The sequence below is a fragment of the Coregonus clupeaformis genome, chromosome 15 (assembly GCF_020615455.1).
Source record: "Coregonus clupeaformis isolate EN_2021a chromosome 15, ASM2061545v1, whole genome shotgun sequence".
Taxonomy (NCBI): domain Eukaryota; kingdom Metazoa; phylum Chordata; class Actinopteri; order Salmoniformes; family Salmonidae; genus Coregonus; species Coregonus clupeaformis.
The window spans coordinates 60,010,244-60,034,343 of record NC_059206.1 but is presented as its reverse complement, the minus strand read 5'-3'; the positions used below and the strand labels follow the sequence as shown (position 1 = coordinate 60,034,343).

The window sequence follows — 24,100 nt, the reverse complement described above, 5'->3', positions numbered from 1 at the left end:
TCCTCACACACACACACACACACACACACACACACACACACACACACACACCCCGGGTCTCTCTAACCTCTGTGCGGGAGAGAAGCAACGAGATGTGGAGTGCTCAGTCCTGACCCAGTGCGAAAAATGGATGTGCACTAAACTCAATTTAAAGTAGAGGATTTGAAGGAGGTATTGGTCCTCTGCTAGTGGTCTTCACATGGTTCATAGAAATAAACTAATTTCTTCCATTTTGTTGTCAGTCTGCCCTGTGTAGCAGTAGACTATTACAAAACAACTGTATTGTTTTTAGTGTCAGTGAGGCATTGCTTCTACAGGTAACCCCTAGACTATACCCTGTACTGTCGCTTTGCTCATTGCTACGTGTGTTTGTCCTCTCCAATACCATCAGAACACTGAGCTACGGAGGCAGGCAGGCGGACCCTCTTACATCACCAGGAAATTAGAGAAAGTTAATGAAACACTGGCCTTGTCGTAACAATGCAGGTTCCCCTTCGAGACGGGTAACCCTGGGATACCGTTGCCACTGGAGCCGCTAAAAGCACTAAAGCTCATCTCCCTATATGATTACAGGATCAGCCTCGACGCCGAACAAACACCAAGTCAAATGTTATAACATCCCAGCGGTAGCAGTGAAAGGCTATTTCAGTAGCACATTGAGGTTGTTAGTTTGATGTGATTGTGGTCGCTGAGATGGGGTTCTAATGTCCCGGGTGAGAGGATTGGTGTGACGCCAACCGTCTGTTTGGTCAATGTGTTGTTTTCTACGGTACTAATCAGAGGCCATGCGATAAACCGCTCTCTCAGCCTGTGACTAGTGAGAGAGTGGAATGGGAAGCAGTTGGGTAGCAGGACTGTAGCCATAACCATTTATGAAACACACTCTCACTTTCCTCTTCCCTCTCTCTCTCTCTCTCTCTCTCTCTCACACGCACACGGCCTGCGTTAAACCTTGCTAGAGGCACCTGCAATGCCGGTGCAGAGGTGCCAGATTTCAATCCCCCTCCCTCTTCAGCTCCCATGGAAGTGAGAGAGTTCAAGAGTAGTGACTCTGATCCTGCAGTGTGTCTGTCTCTCTCTCTCTCTTTTCCCCCTCTCCCTCCAGCTCCAATCCGTGACTCACCACTGTGTAGTAACAGCTGTGTCTCTTTCAGCCCTGTGCTCTGAGCAGCAGCAGTCCTGCCTGTCTGCAGCCACAGGCTTATCTGTCTGAATCACCAGCTCAGGTCTTTGTCATATACCACATGGAGTCAAGGTTTCCATCACTCAGTAGTGTCTCTTGCCTCTCTCTCCCCCCCCTCTCTCTCTCTCTCTCTCCCCCCTCCCTCTCTCTCTCTCTCTCTCTCTCTCTCTCTCTCCCCCTCCCTCTCTCTCTCTCTCTCTCTCTCCCCCCTCCTCTCTCTCTCCCCCTCCCTCTCTCTCTCTCTCTCCCCTCCACCTCTTAGACAGCACTCAGAGAATCTCGCCTCCTAATTTCCCCTGTGCAGTGGCCCTCCTTTGTTGGCAGTGACGGGGGGAACCACCGCAGTAGTTTGTGGCTCACACCTGGCTTCCTCCTTTAAGACATTACGATGACCCCACTCTGAAGCAGGGCCCTTTACAACCACATGGAGAAACACTCCATGCTAGTTTAGTTGGCCTACACTGGAAACCGTTACTGCAAACACATATTTGTACTAGAATCCGTTTCTTCCTATTCATTAAGCAAGAATAGTAGCTGGCCTGAGCGTGACCTTTCAGACAACATAAATACACATGATCAACATCCAGGCGGTGCCTTAGCAGCGTCTGCTTGCCTCCCCCCCATTTTTCATTTAATTTATAGACCAATATGATCCCTTTCTCTCTCTCTCTCCCTCGTTCCCTTCATCTCTCACAATGGTTGGGCGATATCATATTTGAAGGTATACAGGAATGGATCCACTTAACTGTCAGTTTTGTTCTAGTTTGGTTGAGTGTAAAACCGTCAGAATGGAGAAAGCCCATTAAAACGACTTAGAATGAATGTGTTTCCATCCTAGGGTCATGCACTACTCATAAAAACAATATTGTGATATGCCATTTTGTCCCGTATGGCCCAGCCCCATCAGTCACCAGCCAGTGTACTGACTGGCAGATAGCCCTCTCTTGGGCTTGTGTGTCCTGACCCCTCATCACACACTGATCGCTCTGTCCCTACATCTTACAGTGCAGCGCTATCTCTCTGTTGACTCAGGCTGTGACCTTTTTGTGCTGCGCACACACACACACACACACACACACACACACACACACACACACCCTGTGAGTGAGTCAACTTTCTGTCAGTGTTTAACTGCTTCCGTGGCCGGAGTCCTAATGGCCAGGGCGTCACGCGCCCCACTCTGTGACACACAGAGGGACACACTCATTAGATAGGGGACGCTAAGGGCCAGGGGGCTGAACTCAGGCTTATAGCGCGTGAGTGTGAGTGTGAGTGTGAGTGTGAGTGTGAGTGTGAGTGTGAGTGTGAGTGTGAGTGTGAGTGTGAGTGTGAGTGTGAGTGTGAGTGTGAGTGTGCGTGTGCGTGTGCGTGTGCGAGTGCGAGTGCGAGTGCGAGTGCGAGTGCGCGTGTGCGTGTGAATGGACCAGGGGACAAAATAAGTATTGAGGAAATGAAATGTCAGACCCCTAGCTTTTCTCTATTAGCTGACTCTGCTCTGATCCATATTGAGCTTTAATAAGATGCTTCTAGTTTTTTTCTTTTGTTTTTTAAATGTAATTTTACCAGACCACAGATCTGCATTCACATCCCATTGAGGATTTAGCTTATCATGTCTTATGAAATGGAATTTGAAACAACTGAACAACTACTGAGCCATTAGATTTCAATTAGACTTTCCTGGTTGTTCAATCGGGTGAATAAAGCCAAGTGTCTGTCTTGATATTTCATTGTACCTTTTTGAGTATATTCTTTGTGGGTGTGCTTGAAGTTTTTGTCTAGAGGAATATGAGACTAAAAGTGGCTGGTAGGAACTTGGCAAATAAAAACATTGTACATATTTGCATTGTACGCGTGAGGTAAGTGTGTGTGTGTGTGTATTATGTTTGAATGTGTGTGTTTTGTGTCTGTTCTAGGAATATGAAACTAAAAGTAGCAGAGCTGGACCTGGTCACAGTCCCCCGTCTCCTAGACAGAGTGTCAGGAAGAACCTGGACTTTGAGCCCCACTCCACCACAGCACTTATACTGGAGGACCGTCCTGCGTACGTCACACACACACACACACACTTATACTAGACAGGGTTCACAAACACACACTCACACACACAGCACCCTCTTATACAGTCTAGTGGTATTACCTGGCTCTGGGCATTATTGAAGGAAAGGTGGGGGCTTTCAACAAACTGTTTAATGATTCTGTGCAGTCATAAAACCACAGCCCGAGTATTCACTGAGTATTCCATGACATAGACTGACCAGGTGAATCCAGGTGAGAGCTGTGATTCCTTTTTGATGTCACTTGTTAAATGCACTTCAATCAGTGTAGATGAAAGGGAGGAGACCGGTTAAAGAAAGATGTTTAAGCCTTGAGACAATTGAGACGTGGATTGTGTACGTGTGCCATTCAGAGGGTTATGTAGCAGCTTGGTAGAGGGGGAGGAGTGTTTCTACTGTTGAGTCATGGATCAGACTTCCATTTCCCTTTTGGGGGATTGACTGTCTAACCATGATCAACATGATGCCAGCCCATCTCCTTCTCTGTCCTCTACAGGGCTGCCCAGCTCTTTCTTTGTCCTCTACAGGGCAGCCCATCTCTTTCTCTGTCCTCTACAGGGCTGCCCATCTCTTTCTCTGTCCTCTACAGGGCTGCCCATCTCTTTCTCTGTCCTCTACAGGGCTGCCCATCTCTTTCTCTGTCCTCTACAGGGCTGCCCATCTCTTTCTCTGTCCTCTACAGGGCTGCCCATCTCTTTCTCTGTCCTCTACAGGGCTGCCCAGCTATTTCTCTGTCCTCTACAGGGCTGCCCATCTCTTTCTCTGTCCTCTACAGGGCTGCCCATCTCTTTCTCTGTCCTCTACAGGGCTGCCCATCTCTTTCTCTGTCCTCTACAGGGCTGCCCAGCTCTTTCTCTGTCTTCTACAGGGCTGCCCAGCTCTTTCTCTGTCCTCTACAGGGCTGCCCATCTCTTTCTCTGTCCTCTACAGGGCTGCCCATCTCTTTCTCTGTCCTCTACAGGGCTGCCCATCTCCTTCTCTGTCCTCTACAGGGCTGCCTACAGGGCTGGGGATCTTTCTTGTTCTGTCTTTGTCATACACAGCAGATGATACACTGAGTATATTTAAGCAATAAGGCACCTCTGGGGTTTGTGGTATATGGCCAATATACCACGGCTAAGGGCTGTTCTTATTCACGACGCAACTCGGAGTGCCTGGATACAGCCCTTAGCCGTGGTATATTGGCCATATATCACAAACCCCAGAGGTGCCTTACTGCTATTATAAACTGGTTAGCAATGTAATTAGAGCAGTAAAAATAAATGTTTTGTCATACCCGTGATATACCACGGCTTTCAGCCAATCAGCATTAAGGGCTCGAACCACCTAGTTTATAAAAAGTATTCACTGAGTATTCCATGACATAACCTGACCAAGTGAATCCAGTCATGACGGCAGTGAAATTCCACATGACCGTTTAGTTACGGTTATTAGGCTTCTCCAAGCTCTGATGCTGCTGATGGTCATTAGTATCCTACCAAACTTGCTAACTGCCTGGTACTCAGCACTCTATTGTCCCTCTAATCATTGACTGCATTTTGGAACATTTGCACTTTTAGCCTACTGACGTGTGCGCATTGTTGCTTCACTTATAATGTGAAGAAATAGCCTAATAGTTTATCAACATTTGTAAGCTAAACGTTTTGATCTGTTGTGTCAGCCTCATTGTTTTAAAATGTTTTTTGGATGCTAGTGGTTGTATTAATTTGGGATCTGTCGCATCCCACAACTGTCCCAGACTATGTTTGGAGTATTTATTTCTCTCACAGAATAGAATAGGTCAACTTTTGTACTACGGGGGATAGTAGATTGACATAGGCTAGTGCTTTTGCTGTTCGGTAGGCCGACTCATCTTGTTGGCTGACGAAAAGTAAATGTGGACAGTTCCTCCAACATCTTCAATATGCGCCTCGGAATTCGATAAGGCGCACTTGTGTCCCCGATGTGTCAGTCTTCCCTTGTAGCCTGTGAGAAGGACCCGATCACGTGACGGGCATTGGCTAATACAACTTGATATCTGAGAGAGCCATGTGAGTGAGAGATGCTTCGGAGCACGCAGCCGGAGAAGGGAATTATAATTATTATATTCAGCCCAAGGGCACAATGGCCACTGTCCGCAAAAGGCATGGATTTTATTAGGGGGCATTACTGCCACACAAAGGGGATGCCGCCTGGAAATTTGAGGCGTGTGCAGCCTGCCCAAAGCAGAGCTCATGCCTTTCATGCAACTTTTTTCAAGTAATCATTAGAGTCACATCATGCACCCTTAGAATGTATAAAAAATCAAAACATATAGCCCAACATTTGTATCGCAACTAAAGTTGCATAAATAACTCTAAATTAAGCATATAGGAGGACCTGTTTCTTTGTTAACCGCTCAACACAGAATAACCGCATGTGCACACTCCCTCAAATGGTTTGGAGAACATTTTATTCAGATATGGTCAATTGTATTCTTCATACTATAATATAATGCCATGGAATTCTAAGCAAATTTTGTCTGCTAAATTAACTAGTGTAGCCCACAGCCATATGGCATAGCCTAACTTAAGGACAACGCAGATATGCTATTCTGTTCTTCTGAAATGGACTACATTTTCTTCATATCATGTTTCTTTAGACCTGTCTAAAATAAAGAATGGATTTATAAGACTTTTTTAAATGTAGATGTTCCAAAGGTCTGCATCAGTGGCTTGTAGGCTATGCGTGGATGCCAGGAGATGCTAAATGTTTTTATGTTAATAACGGTCAATTACCGTGAGACCGGCAGTTATTTTCTTGATCATCACCGGCTGACAATTTCATGAACGCCACAGCCCTAGCCAGGCGCACCGGTTTGTATCAAGAACTGCAACGCTGCTGTGCTTTTCACACTCAACATTTTCCTGTGTATCAACAATGGTCCACCACCCAAAGGACGTCCAGCCATCTTGACACAACCTTTCCCCGACCAATTGTGGCTGTTCTGAGGGCAAAAGGGGGGAGGTGGGTGGTGCGACGGTAACTCAATATTAGGAAAGTGTTCCTAATGTTTGGTGTACTCAGTCAGTCTTCTCTCTCGCCCTCTCTCGCTCTCTCGCTCTCTCTCGCTCTCTCTCGCTCTCTCTCGCTCTCTCGCAGTAGTTAGAGGCTCCTGACAGTTTAGTGGCCCTCTCTCTCGCAGTAAAGCAGCTTCGAGTGGGCCTCCCTGCTGTTTGTGTATGTACATTTTCTGTGTTGAAGCATGTTATGCAAACATGGTAAACATATTGAATATTTAGAGGTTCAAGTGTAAGGTGGGCTGTGTGGGTGTTTTTGTTTTGTTATTAAGTCAGATCAGCAGGAGGGTTGGCTTAGTGAATCAATCATCTGAGACCAGGCCAAGGTCACTCAAGGTCTCTCTCCCCCTTTCCATCCCTCCCTCTTCCCCTTTCCATCTCTCCCTCTCCCCCTTTCCATCCCTCCCTCTCCCCCTTTCCATCTCTCCCCCTTTCCATCTCTCCCTCTCCCCCTTTCCATCTCTCCCTCTCCCCCTTTCCATCTCTCCCTCTCCCCCTTTCCATCCCTCCCTCTCCCCCTTTCCATCCCTCCCTCTCCCCCTTTCCATCTCTCCCCCTTTCCATCTCTCCCCCTTTCCATCCCTCCCTCTTCCCCTTTCCATCCCTCCCTCTTCCCCTTTCCATCCCTCCCTCTTCCCCTTTCCATCCCTCCCTCTCCCCCTTTCCATCTCTCCCTCTCCCCCTTTCCATCTCTCCCCCTTTCCATCCCTCCCTCTTCCCCTTTCCATCTCTCCCTCTCCCCCTTTCCATCCCTCCCTCTCCCCCTTTCCATCCCTCCCTCTCCCCCTTTCCATCCCTCCCTCTCCCCCTTTCCATCCCTCCCTCTCCCCCCTTTCCATCCCTCCCTCTCCCCCTTTCCATCCCTCCCTCTCCCCCTTTCCATCCCTCCCTCTCCCCCTTTCCATCCCTCCCTCTCCCCCTTTCCATCCCTCCCTCACTCATTCTTTTCATCAGCTTTCTTCTCCTCCACCATGAATAATGCAAGGCACCGAGTTCAAACCACGTGCGCACACACACAGTCACTCACTACAACGTGTGTGTGTGTTGCAGTAATCTGCCAGCCAAGCCTGCGGAGGAGGCCCAGAAACACAGACAACAGTATGAGGAGATGGTGGCCCAGGCCAAGAAAAGAGGTGAGGATTTATTATCTATTTACTCATCTGGATCATACCTCTTTTATAAGGACATTCCCTCACCCAGGGCTCTAGACGCTCTCCTATCTGTCATGACCTCTCATAGTCAAAAGGAACAGATGCCTATCCACCTCTCCAGCTCTTTAGGCTACGTTTACACAGGCAGCACAATTCTGATCTTTCTGCCAAAAGAGCTGATCTGATGGTCAAAAGACCAATTAGTGGAAAAAGATCAGAATTGGACTGCCTGTGTAAAAGCAGCCTTGGCCATTTCTTGTCCCCTCTCCATCATGAAAACTGACTGGATGGGTTCCCACTGCTCTTCTACAGCCATGACATCCCTACAGATCAGTGGTCTTCGAAGGATACAATATCATATCTAATGTAATAGACTGATGATAGGTCACTATTATATTGTCATCTAACACTCTCTCCCCCCTCCCTCCCTCCCTCCCTCCCTGCCTCCCTCCCTGCCTCCGTAGAGCTCAAGGAGGCCCAGAAGAGGAGGAAGCAGCTGGAGGACAGGTGTAGGGTGGAGGATGGCATCGGCAACGCCGCCCAGACCTGGAACCAGGAGATTCTGCCCAACTGGAGCACCATGTGTACCTCTCGGCGGGTCAGGGAGCTCTGGTGGCAGGGCGTGCCCCCTAGCGTAAGGGGCAAGGTCTGGAGCCTGGCGGTGGGCAACGAGCTCAACATCACTCACGGTAGGACACACACACCTCACCGTAGGCCTGAGAGAGGCTACTGAATTATACACACCCCATATCGCCTTACTGTGTGTGTGTGTGTGTGTGTGTGTGTGTGTGTGTGTGTGGAGGGGAAAAAGAGGACTTAGAATACTGTAGATACCAGAGGTCTCAATTTCAGCATGACTCAGTGAAAATACACCCCCTCTGGTGGCCCATTTTGTCTGTTACAGCCAAGCCAAATGGGATCATGTATCAACGTGACACACACAAACACATTGACAATTTTTCTTGGTCTTTGTAAGTCAATTACAACGCCAAAGAGAGGGTAAAGAGGAAGAGCGAAGGTACACGGCTGAATGCTCACCTGATGCAATTTAGCTTCAACTGGACACACACACATACAAATGCTAATACGTGCCCTTCACTTTCACTGAGATATGAATCCCTTCACACATACTTGCAGTGTGTGCGTGTGTGCGCTCTCTCGCTCCTCGCTGGCTTCAGTTATCCTCACTAGAGAGCAGTAGGTCTAGGACAAGGCCGGTAGATAAGCTCAGCGCCACTGAGACACTGAGTAGCTCTTCGGTAATGTAGAGAAGACCTTGAAAGTGTCCAGGCTTGATGTGCTGCAGCAGGCTTTCAGATGGCATTACTGTCATTGGCATAGTCCCTCTGTGGTTTACTACCATGTTAATTGTAGCAACGGCGTGTTCAAGGGCAGGTTTTAGTGTGTGTGTGCATATAGTGATCGGTGATGTGTTGTATTCCTCCACAGAGCTGTATAACATCTGTCTGGCCAGGGCCAGGGACAAGTGGAAGTCTATGCCTACAACACCACCCACAGAACCAGTGACTGAAGGTAGAGAAGGACAAATATACTTCTCCCTCTTTCTTCTCCCTCTTTCTTCTCCCTTCGTCTCTCTGTTTTTATCCCCTTTTTTTGTTTTCTTTTTTTGTTTAGGGGGTAGATCAGCTTTAATATTTTAGATTGATGGAAGTTACAATCTATGTAATTGTCTGCATCACTTCCAATCCCCCATATGTTTTTTTTCTCTCTTGCATATATATATATATACAGTGGGGAGAACAAGTATTTGATACACTGCTGATTTTGCAGGTTTTCCTACTTACAAAGCATGTAGAGGTCTGTAATTTTTATCATAGGTACACTTCAACTGTGAGAGACGGAATCTAAAACAAAAATCCAGAAAATCACATTGTATGATTTTTAAGTAATTAATTTGCATTTTATTGCGTGACATAAGTATTTGATACATCAGAAAAGCAGAACTTAATATTTGGTACAGAAACCTTTGTTTGCAATTACAGAGATCATACGTTTCCTGTAGGTCTTGACCAGGTTTGCACACACTGCAGCAGGGATTTTGGCCCACTCCTCCATACAGACCTTCTCCAGATCCTTCAGGTTTCGGGGCTGTAGGGACTTTCAGCACTCTCCAAAGATTTTCTATTGGGTTCAGGTCTGGAGACTGGCTAGGCCACTCCAGGACCTTGAGATGCTTCTTACGGAGCCACTCCATAGTTGCCCTGGCTGTGTGTTTCGGGTCGTTGTCATGCTGGAAGACCCAGCCACGACCCATCTTCAATGCTCTTACTGAGGGAAGGAGGTTGTTGGCCAAGATCTCACGATACATGGCCCCATCCATCCTCCCCTCAATACGGTGCAGTCGTCCTGTCCCTTTTGCAGAAAAGCATCCCCAAAGAATGATGTTTCCACCTCTATGCTTCACGGTTGGGATGGTGTTCTTGGAGTTGTACTCATCCTTCTTCTTCCTCCAAACACGGCGAGTGGAGTTTAGACCAAAAAGCTCTATATTTGTCTCATCAGACCACATGACCTTCTCCCATTCCTCCTCTGGATCATCCAGATGGTCATTGGCAAACTTCAGACGGGCCTGGACATGCGCTGGCTTGAGCAGGGGGACCTTGCGTGCGCTGCAGGATTTTATTCCATGACGGCATAGTGTGTTACTAATGGTTTTCTTTGAGACTGTGGTCCCAGCTCTCTTCAGGTCATTGACCAGGTCCTGCCGTGTAGTTCTGGGCTGATCCCTCACCTTCCTCATGATCATTGATGCCCCACGAGGTGAGATCTTGCATGGAGCCCCCAGACCGAGGGTGATTGACCGTCATCTTGAACTTCTTCCATTTTCTAATAATTGCGCCAACAGTAGTTGCCTTCTCACCAAGCTGCTTGCCTATTGTCCTGTAGCCCATCCCAGCCTTGTGCAGGTCTACAATTTTATCCCTGATGTCCTTACACAGCTCTCTGGTCTTGGCCATTGTGGAGAGGTTGGAGTCTGTTTGATTGAGTGTGTGGACAGGTGTCTTTTATACAGGTAACGAGTTCAAACAGGTGCAGTTAATACAGGTAATGAGTGGAGAACAGGAGGGCTTCTTAAAGAAAAACTAACAGGTCTGTGAGAGCCGGAATTCTTACTGGTTGGTAGGTGATCAAATACTTATGTCATGCAATAAAATGCAAATTATTTACCTAAAAATCATACAATGTGATTTTCTGGATTTTTGTTTTAGATTCCATCTCTCACAGTTGAAGTGTACCTATGATAAAAATTACAGACCTCTACATGCTTTGTAAGTAGGAAAACCTGCAAAATCGGCAGTGTATCAAATACTTGTTCTCCCCACTGTATATATATACATGCATACATACACAACCTTTAAAAAATATATATTTCCCTTTATTACTTTCCAACCCCACCACCCTTCTTTCTCTGAAGTGCTGTTGGAAACGTTTTACCTCCCTCACAGAGGGCTGAGAATTTCAATCTGACTCGCATTGAGTCTAAAAAACCCTACAGAAGGTTAGGGAACATGAGTTGGCTAAAAGAAGTGTGTGATTTGTTGAACGTTTCAGTATGTTTCTAATATTGTGTGTGTGTGTAGATGCAGGTTCGTCTCTGGCAGACAGAGAGGCCAGTCTGGAGCTCATCAAGCTGGACATCTCCAGAACCTTCCCCCATCTCTGTATCTTCCAACAGGTCAGTGGCCAAACAACAACCACAACTGTTTATGACATCATCGATGATCTCTGTGTCCACTCTTTATTCAGTTGTGGTCCTCTGTAGCTCAGTTGGTAGAGCATGGCGCTTGCTACACCAGATTAGTAGGTTCAATTCCCGGGACCACCTGTGCATAAACTGTATGCACACATGACTAAGTCGCTTTGGCTAAATGGCAATTTTTCTTCTTCTTCTTATTATGATATTAGATGACGAAATTAAATTAATCAGTCTCTCTCTCTCTCTATCTATGCATCTATCGAAACTCAGCAAAAAAATAAACGTCCCTTTTTCAGGACCCTGTCTTTCAAAGATAATTCATAAAAATCCAAATAACTTCACAGATCTTCATTGTAAAGGGTTTAAACACTGTTTCCCATGCTTGTTCAATGAACTATAAACAATTAATGAACATGCACTGTGGAAGGTCGTTAAGACACTAACAGCTTACAGACTGTAGGCAATTAAGGTCACAGTTATGAAAACTTAGGACACTAAAGAGGCCTTTCTACTGACTCTGAAAAACACCAAAAGAAAGATGTCCAGGGTCCCTGCTCATCTGCGTGAACGTGCCTTAGGCATGCTGCAAGGAGGCATGAGGATTGCAGATGTGGCCAGGGCAATGAATTGCAACGTCCGTGCTGTGAGACGCCTAAGACAGCGCTACAGGGAGACAGGACGGACAGCTAATCGTCCTCGCAGTGGCAGACCACGTGTAACAACACCTGCACAGGATCGGTACATCCGAACATCACACCTGCGGGACAGGTACAGGATGGCAACAACAACTGCCCGAGTTACACCAGGAACGCACAATCCCTCCATCAGTGCTCAGACTGTCCGCAATAGGCTGAGAGAGGCTGGACTGAGGGCTTGTAGGCCTGTTGTAAGGCAGGTCCTCACCAGACATCACCGGCAACAACGTCGCCTATGGGCACAAACCCACCGTTGCTGGACCAGACAGGACTGGCAAAAAGTGCTCTTCACTGACGAGTCGCGGTTTTGTCTCAAAAGGGGTGATGGTCTGATTGGCGTTTATCGTCGAAGGAATGAGCGTTACACCGAGGGCTGTACTCTGGAGCGGGATCGATTTGGAGGTGGAGGGTCCGTCATGGTCTGGGGCGGTGTGTCACAGCATCATCGGACTGAGCTTGTTGTCATTGCAGGCAATCTCAACGCTGTGGGTTATCCTGACATGACCCTCCAGCATGACAATGCCACCAGCCATACTGCTCGTTCTGTGCGTGATTTCCTGCAAGACAGGAATGTCAGTGTTATGCCATGGCCAGCGAAGAGCCCAGATCTCAATCCCATTGAGCACGTCTGGGACCTGTTGGATTGGAGGGTGAGGGCTAGGTCCCCCCAGAAATGTCTGGAAATTGGCAGGTGCCTTGGTGGAAGAGTGGGGTAACATCTCACAGCAAGAACAGGCAAATCTGGTGCAGTCCATGAGGAGAAGATGCAATGCAGTACTTAATGCAGCTGGTGGCCACACCAGATACTGACTGTTACTTTTGATTTGGACCCCCCCTTTGTTCAGGGACAAATTATTCAATTTCTGTTAGTCACATGTCTGTGAAACTTGTTCAGTTTATGTCTGTTGTTGAATCTTGTTATGTTCATACAAATATTTACACATGTTAAGTTTGCTGAAAATAAACACAGTTGACAGTGAGAGGACGTTTTATTTTTTTTGCTGAGTTTACATATATATGTTATTTCATTCTTTTGATGTCTTCACTGTTATTCTACAATTGTAGAAAATAGTAAAAATAAAGAAAACCCTTGAATGAGTAGGTCTGTCCAAACGTTTGAGTGGTACTGTATATATAATGTTTGAGAGACCAGAGGTGGCAGAACTGAGTACTCGGTTTGGGTGTAGGGTTTGAGCATAGCCTGAAGGTAAGGAGGGGAAGTTCCCCTACATTGACTGATGCAACACACCAACAATCTCACCCACACACCGAGATTGGTGACGTTCACATGAGCAACGTATACAGAACAAAAATATATAACGCAACAATTTCAATTATAGTTCATATAAAGAAATCATTCAATTGAAATAAATAAATAAATCTATGGATTTCACATGACTGGGCAGGGGCGACGCCATGGGTGGACCTGGAAGGGCACGCCAGTCCAGGACACCACATCCGGCTTCTTTACCAGCGGGATTGTCTGAGACCAGTCACCCGGACAGCTGATGAAACTGAGGAGTATTTCTGTCTGTAATAAAGCCCTTTTGTAGCTGAAAAACTCATTCTGATTGGCTGGGCCTGGCTCCCCAGTGGGTGGACCTATGCCCTTCCAGGTCCACCCATGGCTGCGCCCCTGCCCAGTCATGTGAAATCCATAGATTAGGGCCTAATTTATTTATTTCAATTGACTGATTTCTTTATATGAACTATAATTGAAATTGTTGCGTTATATATTTTTGTTCTGTATACGTTGCTCATGTGAACGTCACCAATCTCGGTGTGTGGGTGAGATTGTTGGTGTGTTGCATCAGTCAATGTAGGGGAACTTCCCCTCCTTACCTTCAGGCTATGCTCAAACCCTACACCCAAACCGAGTACTCAGTTCTGCCACCTCTGGTCTCTCAAACATTATATATACAGTACCACTCAAAACGTTTGGACAGACCTACTCATTCAAGGGTTTTCTTTATTTTTACTATTTTCTACATTGTAGAATAATAGTGAAGACATCAAAACTATGAAATAACACAAATGGAATCATGTAGTAACCCAAAAAGTGTTAAACAAATCAAAATATATTTCATATTTGAGATTCTTCAAATAGCCACCCTTTGCTTTGCAAGCTCTTGGCATTCTCTCAACCAGCTTCACCTGGAACGCTTTTCCAACAGTCTTGAAGGAGTTCCCACATATGCTTAGCACTTGTTGGCTGCTATTCCTTCACTCTGCCGTCCGACTCATCCCAAACCATCTCAATTGGGTTGAGGTCGGGGGATTGTGGAGGCCAGGTCATCTGATTCAGCACTCCATCAACTTGCTACGACTGATATGTGGTTGTCTCACCTAGCTATCTTAAGATGCACTAACTAAGTGGCTCTGGAAAAGAGCGTCTGCTAAATGACTAAATGTAAATGTATGTATTGTAGTTGTTAAAATATCACCCATGTTTTTTCTTCATAGGGAGGTCCGTACTACGACGTTCTGCACAGCGTTCTGGGAGCATACACCTGCTATAGGCCAGACGTGGGCTACGTAAGTATTAGTACACACACTCATGATCCTACTTCATGTCATCAGCTCACACACACACACACACACACACACACACACACACACACACACACACAGTGGGGGGAAAAAGTATTTAGTCAGCCACCAATTGTGCAAGTTCTCCCACTTAAAAAGATGAGAGAGGCCTGTAATTTTCATCATAGGTACACGTCAACTATGACAGACAAAATGAGAAAAATTCCAGAAAACCACATTGTAGGATTTTTTATGAATTTATTTGCAAATTATGGTGGAAAATAAGTATTTGGTCAATAACAAAAGTTTCTCAATACTTTGTTATATACCCTTTGTTGGCAATGACACAGGTCAAACGTTTTCTGTAAGTCTTCACAAGGTTTTCACACACTGTTGCTGGTATTTTGGCCCATTCCTCCATGCAGATCTCCTCTAGAGCAGTGATGTTTTGGGGCTGTCGCTGGGCAACACGGACTTTCAACTCCCTCCAAAGATTTTCTATGGGGTTGAGATCTGGAGACTGGCTAGGCCACTCCAGGACCTTGAAATGCTTCTTACGAAGCCACTCCTTCGTTGCCCGGGCGGTGTGTTTGGGATCATTGTCATGCTGAAAGACCCAGCCACGTTTCATCTTCAATGCCCTTGCTGATGGAAGGAGGTTTTCACTCAAAATCTCACGGTACATGGCCCCATTCATTCTTTCCTTTACACAGATCAGTCGTCCTGGTCCCTTTGCAGAAAAACAGCCCCAAAGCATGATGTTTCCACCCCCATGCTTCACAGTAGGTATGGTGTTCTTTGGATGCAACTCAGCATTCTTTGTCCTCCAAACACGACGAGTTGAGTTTTTACGAAAAATTTCTATTTTGGTTTCATCTGACCATATGACATTCTCCCAATCCTCTTCTGGATCATCCAAATGCACTCTAGCAAACTTCAGACGGGCCTGGACATGTACTGGCTTAAGCAGGGGGACACGTCTGGCACTGCAGGATTTGAGTCCCTGGCGGCGTAGTGTGTTACTGATGGTAGGCTTTGTTACTTTGGTCCCAGCTCTCTGCAGGTCATTCACTAGGTCCCCCCGTGTGGTTCTGGGATTTTTGCTCACTGTTCTTGTGATCATTTTGACCCCACGGGGTGAGATCTTGCGTGGAGCCCCAGATCGAGGGAGATTATCAGTGGTCTTGTATGTCTTCCATTTCCTAATAATTGCTCCCACAGTTGATTTCTTCAAACCAAGCTGCTTACCTATTGCAGATTCAGTCTTCCCAGCCTGGTGCAGGTCTACAATTTTGTTTCTGGTGTCCTTTGACAGCTTTTTGGTCTTGGCCATAGTGGAGTTTGGAGTGTGACTGTTTGAACTTGTTATCAGTATAAAAGACACCTGTCCACAACCTCAAACAGGTGCCATTAATACAGGTAACGAGTGGAGGACAGAGGAGCCTCTTAAAGAAGTTGTTACAGGTCTGTGAGAGCCAGAAATCTTGCTTGTTTGTACGTGACCAAATACTTATTTTCCACCATAATTTGCAAATAAATTCATTAAAAATCCTACAATGTGATTTTCTGGATTTTTCTTCCTCAATTTGTCTGTCATAGTTGACGTGTACCTATGATGAAAATTACAGGCCTCTCTCATCTTTTTAAGTGGGAGAACTTGCACAATTGGTGGCTGACTAAATACTTGTTTTCCCCACTGTAAGTATTTGATACATCAGAAAAGCAGAACTTAATATTTGGTACAGAAACCTTTGTTTGCAATTACAGAGATCATACGTTTCCTGTAGGTCTTGACTAGGTTTGCACACACTGCAGCAGGGATTTTGGCCCACTCCTCCATACAGACCTTCTCCAGATCCTTCAGGTTTTGGGGCTGTCGCTGGGCAATACGGACTTTCAGCTCCCTCCAAAGATTTTCTATTGGGTTCAGGTCTGGAGACTGGCTAGGCCACTCCAGGACCTTGAGATGCTTCTTACGGAGCCACTCCTTAGTTGCCCTGGCTGTGTGTTTCGGGTCGTTGTCATGCTGGAAGACCCAGCCACGACCCATCTTCAATGCTCTTACTGAGGGAAGGAGGTTGTTGGCAAAGATCTTGCGATACATGGACCCATCCATCCTCCCCTCAATACAGTGCAGTCGTCCTGTCCCCTTTGCAGAAAAGCATCCTCAAAGAATGATGTTTCCACCTCCATGCTTCACGGTTGGGATGGTGTTCTTGGGGTTGTACTCATCCTTCTTCTTCCTCCAAACACGGCGAGTGGAGTTTAGACCAAAAAGCTATATTTTTGTCTCATCAGACCACATGACCTTCTCCCATTCCTCCTCTGGATCATCCAGATGGTCATTGGCAAACTTCAGATGGGCCTGGACATGCGCTGGCTTGAGCAGGGGGCCCTTGCGTGCGCTGCAGGATTTTAATCCATGAAGGCGTAGTGTGTTACTAATGGTTTTCTTTGAGACTGTGGTCCCAGCTCTCTTCAGGTCATTGACCAGGTCCTGCCGTGTAGTTCTGGGCTGATCCTTCACCTTCCTCATGATCATTGATGCCCCACGAGGTGAGATCTTGCATGGAGCCCCAGACCGAGGGTGATTGACCATCATCTTGAACTTCTTCCATTTTCTAATAATTGTGCCAACAGTTGTTGCCTTCTCACCAAGCTGCTTGCCTATTGTCCTGTAGCCCATCCCAGCCTTGTGCAGGTTTACAATTTTATCCCTGATGTCCTTACACAGCTCTCTGGTCTTGGCCATTGTGGAGAGGTTGGAGTCTGTTTGATTGAGTGTGTGGACAGGTGTCTTTTACACAGGTAACGAGTTCAAACAGGTGCAGTTAATACAGGTAATGAGTGGAGAACAGGAGGGCTTCTTAAAGAAAAACTAACAGGTCTGTGAGAGCCGGAATTCTTACTGGTTGGTAGGTGATCAAATACTTATGTCATGCAATAAAATGCAAATTAACTACTTAAAAATCATACAATGTGATTTTCTGGATTTTTGTTTTAGTTTCCGTCTCTCACAGTTTAAGTGTACCTATGATAAAAATTACAGACCTCTACATGCTTTGTAAGTAGGAAAATCGGCAAAATCGGCAGTGTATCAAATACTTGTTCTCCCCACTTTACATGTTCCTACTTCATATCATCAGCTCACACACACACACCTTATGAATTCCTCGTCGTCTTTGTGTGCATGCATAGTGTATCAGTGATTATGGCCCTGAGTTGTATATTAGTGCTTTTCTTTGGAAGCACGAGGGTCCTTACGGCCAAATGATGATGGCTTTATCAGAAACCATTGCTTCTCTCCGTCCTATGGTGTAAGGAGATCGAAAGCATTGGACCTTAGGCTATATTCTGGACTGGCTCTGGGTCATACGTTAGCCTAAGGGCTTGTCCCAAATGGTGCCCTATTCCCTATAAAGTGCACTAGTTTTAACTAGAGCCAATTGGGTACTGGTCAAAAGTTGTGCACTATCTAGGGAATAAATTGCCATTTGGGACAGAGCCTGGCTCTGCTCTATGGAAACAGCCAGTATGTGTAGTGTGGGAGAGCCGAGCTGCAGGTCTCCATAGAGAGGGAGAGCCGAGCTGCAGGTCTCCATAGAGAGGGAGAGCCGAGCTGCAGGTCTCCATAGAGGGGGAGAGCCGAGCTGCAGGTCTCCATAGAGGGGGAGAGCCGAGCTGCAGGTCTCCATAGAGGGGGAAAGCCGAGCTGCAGGTCTCCATAGAGGGGGAGAGCCGAGCTGCAGGTCTCCATAGAGGGGGAGAGCCGAGCTGCAGGTCTCCATAGAGAGGGAGAGCCGAGCTGCAGGTCTCCATAGAGAGGGAGAGCCGAGCTGCAGGTCTCCATAGAGAGGGAGAGCCGAGCTGCAGGTCTCCATAGAGAGGGAGAGCCGAGCTGCAGGTCTCCATAGAGAGGGAGAGCCGAGCTGCAGGTCTCCATAGAGAGGGAGAGCCGAGCTGCAGGTCTCCATAGAGAGGGAGAGCCGAGCTGCAGGTCTCCATAGAGAGGGAGAGCTAAGCAGCAGGTCTCCATAGAGAGGGAGAGCTAAGCAGCAGGCCTCCATAGAGGGGGAGAGCTAAGCAGCAGGTCTCCATAGAGAGAGAGAGCCGAGCTGCAGGTCTCCATAGAGAGGGAGAGCCGAGCTGCAGGTCTCCTTAGAGGGGGAGAGCCGAGCTGCAGGTCTCCATAGAGGGGGAGAGCCGAGCTGCAGGTCTCCATAGAGGGGGAGAGCCGAGCTGCAGGTCTCCATAGAGGGGGAGAGCCGAGCTGCAGGTCTCCATAGAGAGGGAGAGCCGAGCTGCAGGTCTCCATAGAGAGGGAGAGCCGAGCTGCAGGTCTCCATAGAGGGGGAGAGCCGAGCTGCAGGTCTCCATAGAGGGGGAGAGCCGAGCTGCAGGTCTCCATAGAGAGGGAGAGCCGAGCTGCAGGTCTCCATAGAGGGGGAGAGCCGAGCTGCAGGCCTCCATCACTCCATCAGGATGACTCATACCTCTGATACATTTGACCACCCCACCTGGCACTTTCACTGGTGTGTGGGTGTTTGTGTGTGGGTGTTTGTGTGTGGGTGTTTTTGTGGGTGTTTGTGTGTGGGTGTTTGTGTGTGGGTGTTTGTGGGTGTTTGTGTGTGTGTGGGTTGGTGTTTGTGTGCTTACATCTGTGTATTCCAATGCAGCACTGACCTAGACGGTTCTCTCTTTTGATTCCATCACTCATCAATACGTCATCATGCTCTTTGAACCTTGAACCCAGTAGAACTATTGCATTACTAAGGTCAACTTTCAGCTTGTTTGTTTATTGGCTCTGAGTCTGATTTTAAATGAGTTTCCAGTATGTGGTTAAGTCCTCTAGTGTCGGTGTGCTCTGATAGAGATGTGATCATGTACTGTGGCTTTCACAACTGCACAACACCACAGCCGTGCTGAGAAAAAGCCCACAGTGTGCTTTACAGAGAAATGTCTCAACTTCCTGGACTGACCCTATGTCAATCTGACTGTCTCCAAGGCATTCTGAAAGAGAGTTCACGTTAAAGGTGGATGACGTTGCAGCAGAAAGCACCACAGATATTGAGATGAGCGCGATGCAAGACTTTGCTCACTCACAGTCACACGGAGCATCTGCACGTGTGCACAGGTGCACTTCACGCTGCTGCAACGTGGTACCTACACGACCAAAACAGCTGAGAAGTTTAGCCTCGCGCTTCAACGCTCTTAGTTGTTTTGGAAATTGACCCAGTACTGCTGTTTACTGTGTGTCATCTACGTCATCTCACTGAGTCTACCTTTAAGTGTTCTAGAATCGTTTTTGCCCTTCGCATTATTAATAGTTATTGTAGTAAATGCCCCCAACACCACCATTAACACTAACAGTAAATGCCCCTAACACCACCATTAACACTAACAGTAAATGCCCCTAACACCACCATTAACACTAACAGTAAATGCCCCCAACACCACCATTAACACTAACAGTAAATGCCCCTAACACCACCATTAACACTAACAGTAAATGCCCCCAACACCACCATTAACACTAACAGTAAATGCCCCTAACACCACCATTAACACTAACAGTAAATGCCCCTAACACCACCATTAACACTAACAGTAAATGCCCCTAACACCACCATTAACACTAACAGTAAATGCCCCCAACACCACCATTAACACTAACAGTAAATGCCCCTAACACCACCATTAACACTAACAGTAAATGCCCCTAACACCACCATTAACACTAACAGTAAATGCCCCTAACACCACCATTAACACTAACAGTAAATGCCCCTAACACCACCATTAACACTAACAGTAAATGCCCCTAACACCACCATTAACACTAACAGTAAATGCCCGCAACACCACCATTAACACTAACAGTAAATGCCCCCAACACCACCATTAACACTAACAGTAAATGCCCCCAACACCACCATTAACACTAACAGTAAATGCCCCTAACACCACCCCACTACTAATAATAAACATCACTCACACTCTCTCCTCCCTCTGTGTTCACAGTACTGACATACAGTTGATCAACGTGGCTACGGTACTGTAGCAGGCGTCAACGTGGCTACGGTACTGTAGCAGGCGTCAACGTGGCTACGGTACTGTAGCAGGCGTCAACGTGGCTACGGTACTGTAGCAGGCGTCAACGTGGCTACGGTACTGTAGCAGGCGTCAACGTGGCTACGGTACTGTAGCAGGCGTCAACATGGCCGCTTGTAACATAGTCACCATCACTACTTCCATAGTTAACGTCAGTCTCTGTGTGTTCAGGTGCAGGGTATGTCGTTCATCGCGGCGGTGCTGATCCTCAACCTGGACACGGCAGACGCCTTCATAGCTTTCGCCAACCTGCTGAACAAGCCCTGTCAGATGGCCTTCTTCAGAGTGGACCACAGCCTTGTGAGTACAGTGCAGACAGACAGACACACAGACACACAGACACACAGACAGACAGACAGTTTTTGGTGTTTGTGCTGGGCTGGAATAAAAGCCTGCACATCCTGTTAGCGGTGATTTGCACAATACACCACTGCACTCATAGCACTTAGCACCCTGTTCACAACTGTAACCATGTGTTACTACATCGTCTGACTGATAGTGTTATAGTGGTGTGAGGACTATGTGGTCTATATATCTGACTGATAGTGTTATAGTGGTGTGAGGACTATGTGGTCTATATATCTGACTGATAGTGTTATAGTGGTGTGAGGACTATGTGGTCTATATATCTGACTGATAGTGTTATAGAGGTGTGAGGACTATGTGGTCTATATATCTGACTGATAGTGTTATAGTGGTGTGAGGACTATGTGGTCTATATATCTGACTGATAGTGTTATAGTGGTGTGAGGACTATGTGGTCTATATATCTGACTGATAGTGTTATAGTGGTGTGAGGACTATGTGGTCTATATATCTGACTGATAGTGTTATAGTGGTGTGAGGACTATGTGGTCTATATATCTGACTGATAGTGTTATAGTGGTGTGAGGACTATGTGGTCTATATATCTGACTGATAGTGTTATAGTGGTGTGAGGACTATGTGGTCTATATATCTGACTGATAGTGTTATAGTGGTGTGAGGACTATGTGGTCTATATATCTGACTGATAGTGTTATAGTGGTGTGAGGACTATGTGGTCTATATATCTGACTGATAGTGTTATAGTGGTGTGAGGACTATGTGGTCTATATATCTGACTGATATTGTTATAGTGGTGTGAGGACTATGTGGTCTATATATCTGACTGATAGTGTTATAGTGGTGTGAGGACTATGTGGTCTATATATCTGACTGATAGTGTTATAGTGGTGTGAGGACTATGTGGTCTATATATCTGACTGATAGTGTTATAGTGGTGTGAGGACTATGTGGTCTATATATCTGACTGATAGTGTTGTAGTGGTGTGAGGACTATGTGGTCTATATATCTGACTGATAGTGTTATAGTGGTGTGAGGACTATGTGGTCTATATATCTGACTGATAGTGTTATAGTGGTGTGAGGACTATGTGGTCTATATATCTGACTGATAGTGTTATAGTGGTGTGAGGACTATGTGGTCTATATATCTGACTGATAGTGTTATAGTGGTGTGAGGACTATGTGGTCTATATATCTGACTGATAGTGTTATAGTGGTGTGAGGACTATGTGGTCTATATATCTGACTGATAGTGTTATAGTGGTGTGAGGACTATGTGGTCTATATATCTGACTGATAGTGTTATAGTGGTGTGAGGACTATGTGGTCTATATATCTGACTGATAGTTTTATAGTGGTGTGAGGACTATGTGGTCTATATATTTGACTGATAGTGTTATAGTGGTGTGAGGACTATGTGGTCTATATATCTGACTGATAGTGTTATAGTGGTGTGAGGACTATGTGGTCTATATATCTGACTGATAGTGTTATAGTGGTGTGAGGACTATGTGGTCTATATATCTGACTGATAGTGTTATAGTGGTGTGAGGACTATGTGGTCTATATATCTGACTGATAGTGTTATAGTGGTGTGAGGACTATGTGGTCTATATATCTGACTGATAGTGTTATAGTGGTGTGAGGACTATGTGGTCTATATATCTGACTGATAGTGTTATAGTGGTGTGAGGACTATGTGGTCTATATATCTGACTGATAGTGTTATAGTGGTGTGAGGACTATGTGGTCTATATATCTGACTGATAGTGTTATAGTGGTGTGAGGACTATGTGGTCTATATATCTGACTGATAGTGTTATAGTGGTGTGAGGACTATGTGGTCTATATATCTGACTGATAGTGTTATAGTGGTGTGAGGACTATGTGGTCTATATATCTGACTCAGATGTTTCTTCTCTCTCTCCTCAGATGTTGACGTACTTTGCGGCTTTTGAAGTGTTCTTTGAAGAAAACCTACCTAAGCTGTTTGCACATTTCAAGGAAAACAACTTAACCCCCGATATTTATTTAATCGACTGGTGAGACCCCGTCTCTCTCTCTCTCTCTCTCTCTCTCTCTCAATTGTTTTTGTCAAGTAACTAATGGGTGTAGACTAAATGAAATAAAAGATTAGGTACCATTTACGAATGTGAAAAACGACATGATTAAAATATTGGCACTTTGTAGGTGCTTTTTTTCTGTGGCCTTTTTTCTCTTTAGATTGTGTTACTGTGTACTGAGAAGACAGGATGTGTAAGTGGGTTGTGTAGATGATCAGCTCGACCCCTACTCTCACCACAGCGCTGTGAAGAGAGACCTTTTTTCACACATCAGTTATTTATACACTGATGGAGAGATGAGGGGAGATGGAAGTCAGGATAGCAGCCCTGCACCTCAGAAATATCATAAGCTAGTGGCCCGTATACAAACTAAAGTGTCCCAGGAAAAGACAGTTGCAGTTAGTTTGGGAGTTTGCTGATTTATGGACCTTGTCTGTTCAAATGTCTTTGTCCTGATTGTGTGTCTCAGAGCAGACTATGGCTCTTTGGTAATGTTTTTCAAATGACTGGGTGCTTATCTGCGAATGCTTGGTTGGTTTGTCTCTGTGGACTACTCACGTCCATGAATGTGTGTGTTTGTCTCTGTGGACTACTCACGTCCATGAATGTGTGTGTTTGTCTCTGTGGACTACTCACGTCCATGAATGTGTGTGAAAATAACGGCAGGTGTCTGTGTAATCTCCCAAACATTTGGCTCCTTTGTACCTCAATGTTTCAATATGGAAAGGTATATCCAAATGAAGATTTTTTTGTTTGTGTGTGTCTCTCTCCACTCTCTCTCTCTCGCTTTCTCCATCTCTCTCTCGCTTTCTCCATCTCTCTCTCTCATTCTCCATCTCTCTCGCTTTCTCCATCTCTCTCTCTCTCTCTTGCTTTCTCCATCTCTCTCTCTCTCTTGTTTTCTCCATCTCTCTCTCTCTCGCTTTCTCCATCTCTCTCTCGCGCTTTCTCATCTCTCTCGCTTTCTCCATCTCTCTCTCTCTCGCTTTCTCCATCTCTCTCTCGCGCTTTCTCATCTCTCTGGCTTTCTCCATCTCTCTCTCTCGCTTTCTCCATCTCTCTCTCTCTCGCTTTCTCCATCTCGCTTTCTCCATCTCTCTCTCTCTCGCTTTCTCCATCTCTCTCTCTCTCGCTTTCTCCATCTCTCTCTCTCTCTCGCTTTCTCCATCTCTCTCTCTCTCTCGCTTTCTCCATCTCTCTCTCTCTCTCGCTTTCTCCATCTCTCTCTCTC

General features: G+C 46.1%; 1 protein-coding gene across 6 annotated transcripts in view; it reads left to right on the top strand.

The window, feature by feature from the left end:
* Window positions 1–24,100, top strand: part of LOC121582890 (TBC1 domain family member 14-like) — a 55,957-nt gene that overhangs the window by 30,855 nt on the left and 1,002 nt on the right. For 5 of the 6 annotated variants that reach the window (XM_045225241.1, XM_045225240.1, XM_045225243.1 and 2 more), the window contains 8 exons: window positions 3,097–3,224; window positions 7,326–7,408; window positions 7,891–8,115; window positions 8,876–8,959; window positions 11,029–11,123; window positions 14,303–14,374; window positions 20,651–20,779; window positions 22,739–22,848. In XM_045225241.1, coding sequence (XP_045081176.1) covers window positions 3,097–3,224; window positions 7,326–7,408; window positions 7,891–8,115; window positions 8,876–8,959; window positions 11,029–11,123; window positions 14,303–14,374; window positions 20,651–20,779; window positions 22,739–22,848 — 926 coding nt within the window. The remainder of the gene's footprint in view (window positions 1–3,096; window positions 3,225–7,325; window positions 7,409–7,890; window positions 8,116–8,875; window positions 8,960–11,028; window positions 11,124–14,302; window positions 14,375–20,650; window positions 20,780–22,738; window positions 22,849–24,100) is intronic. The other variant, XM_045225245.1, reaches the window with a different exon arrangement.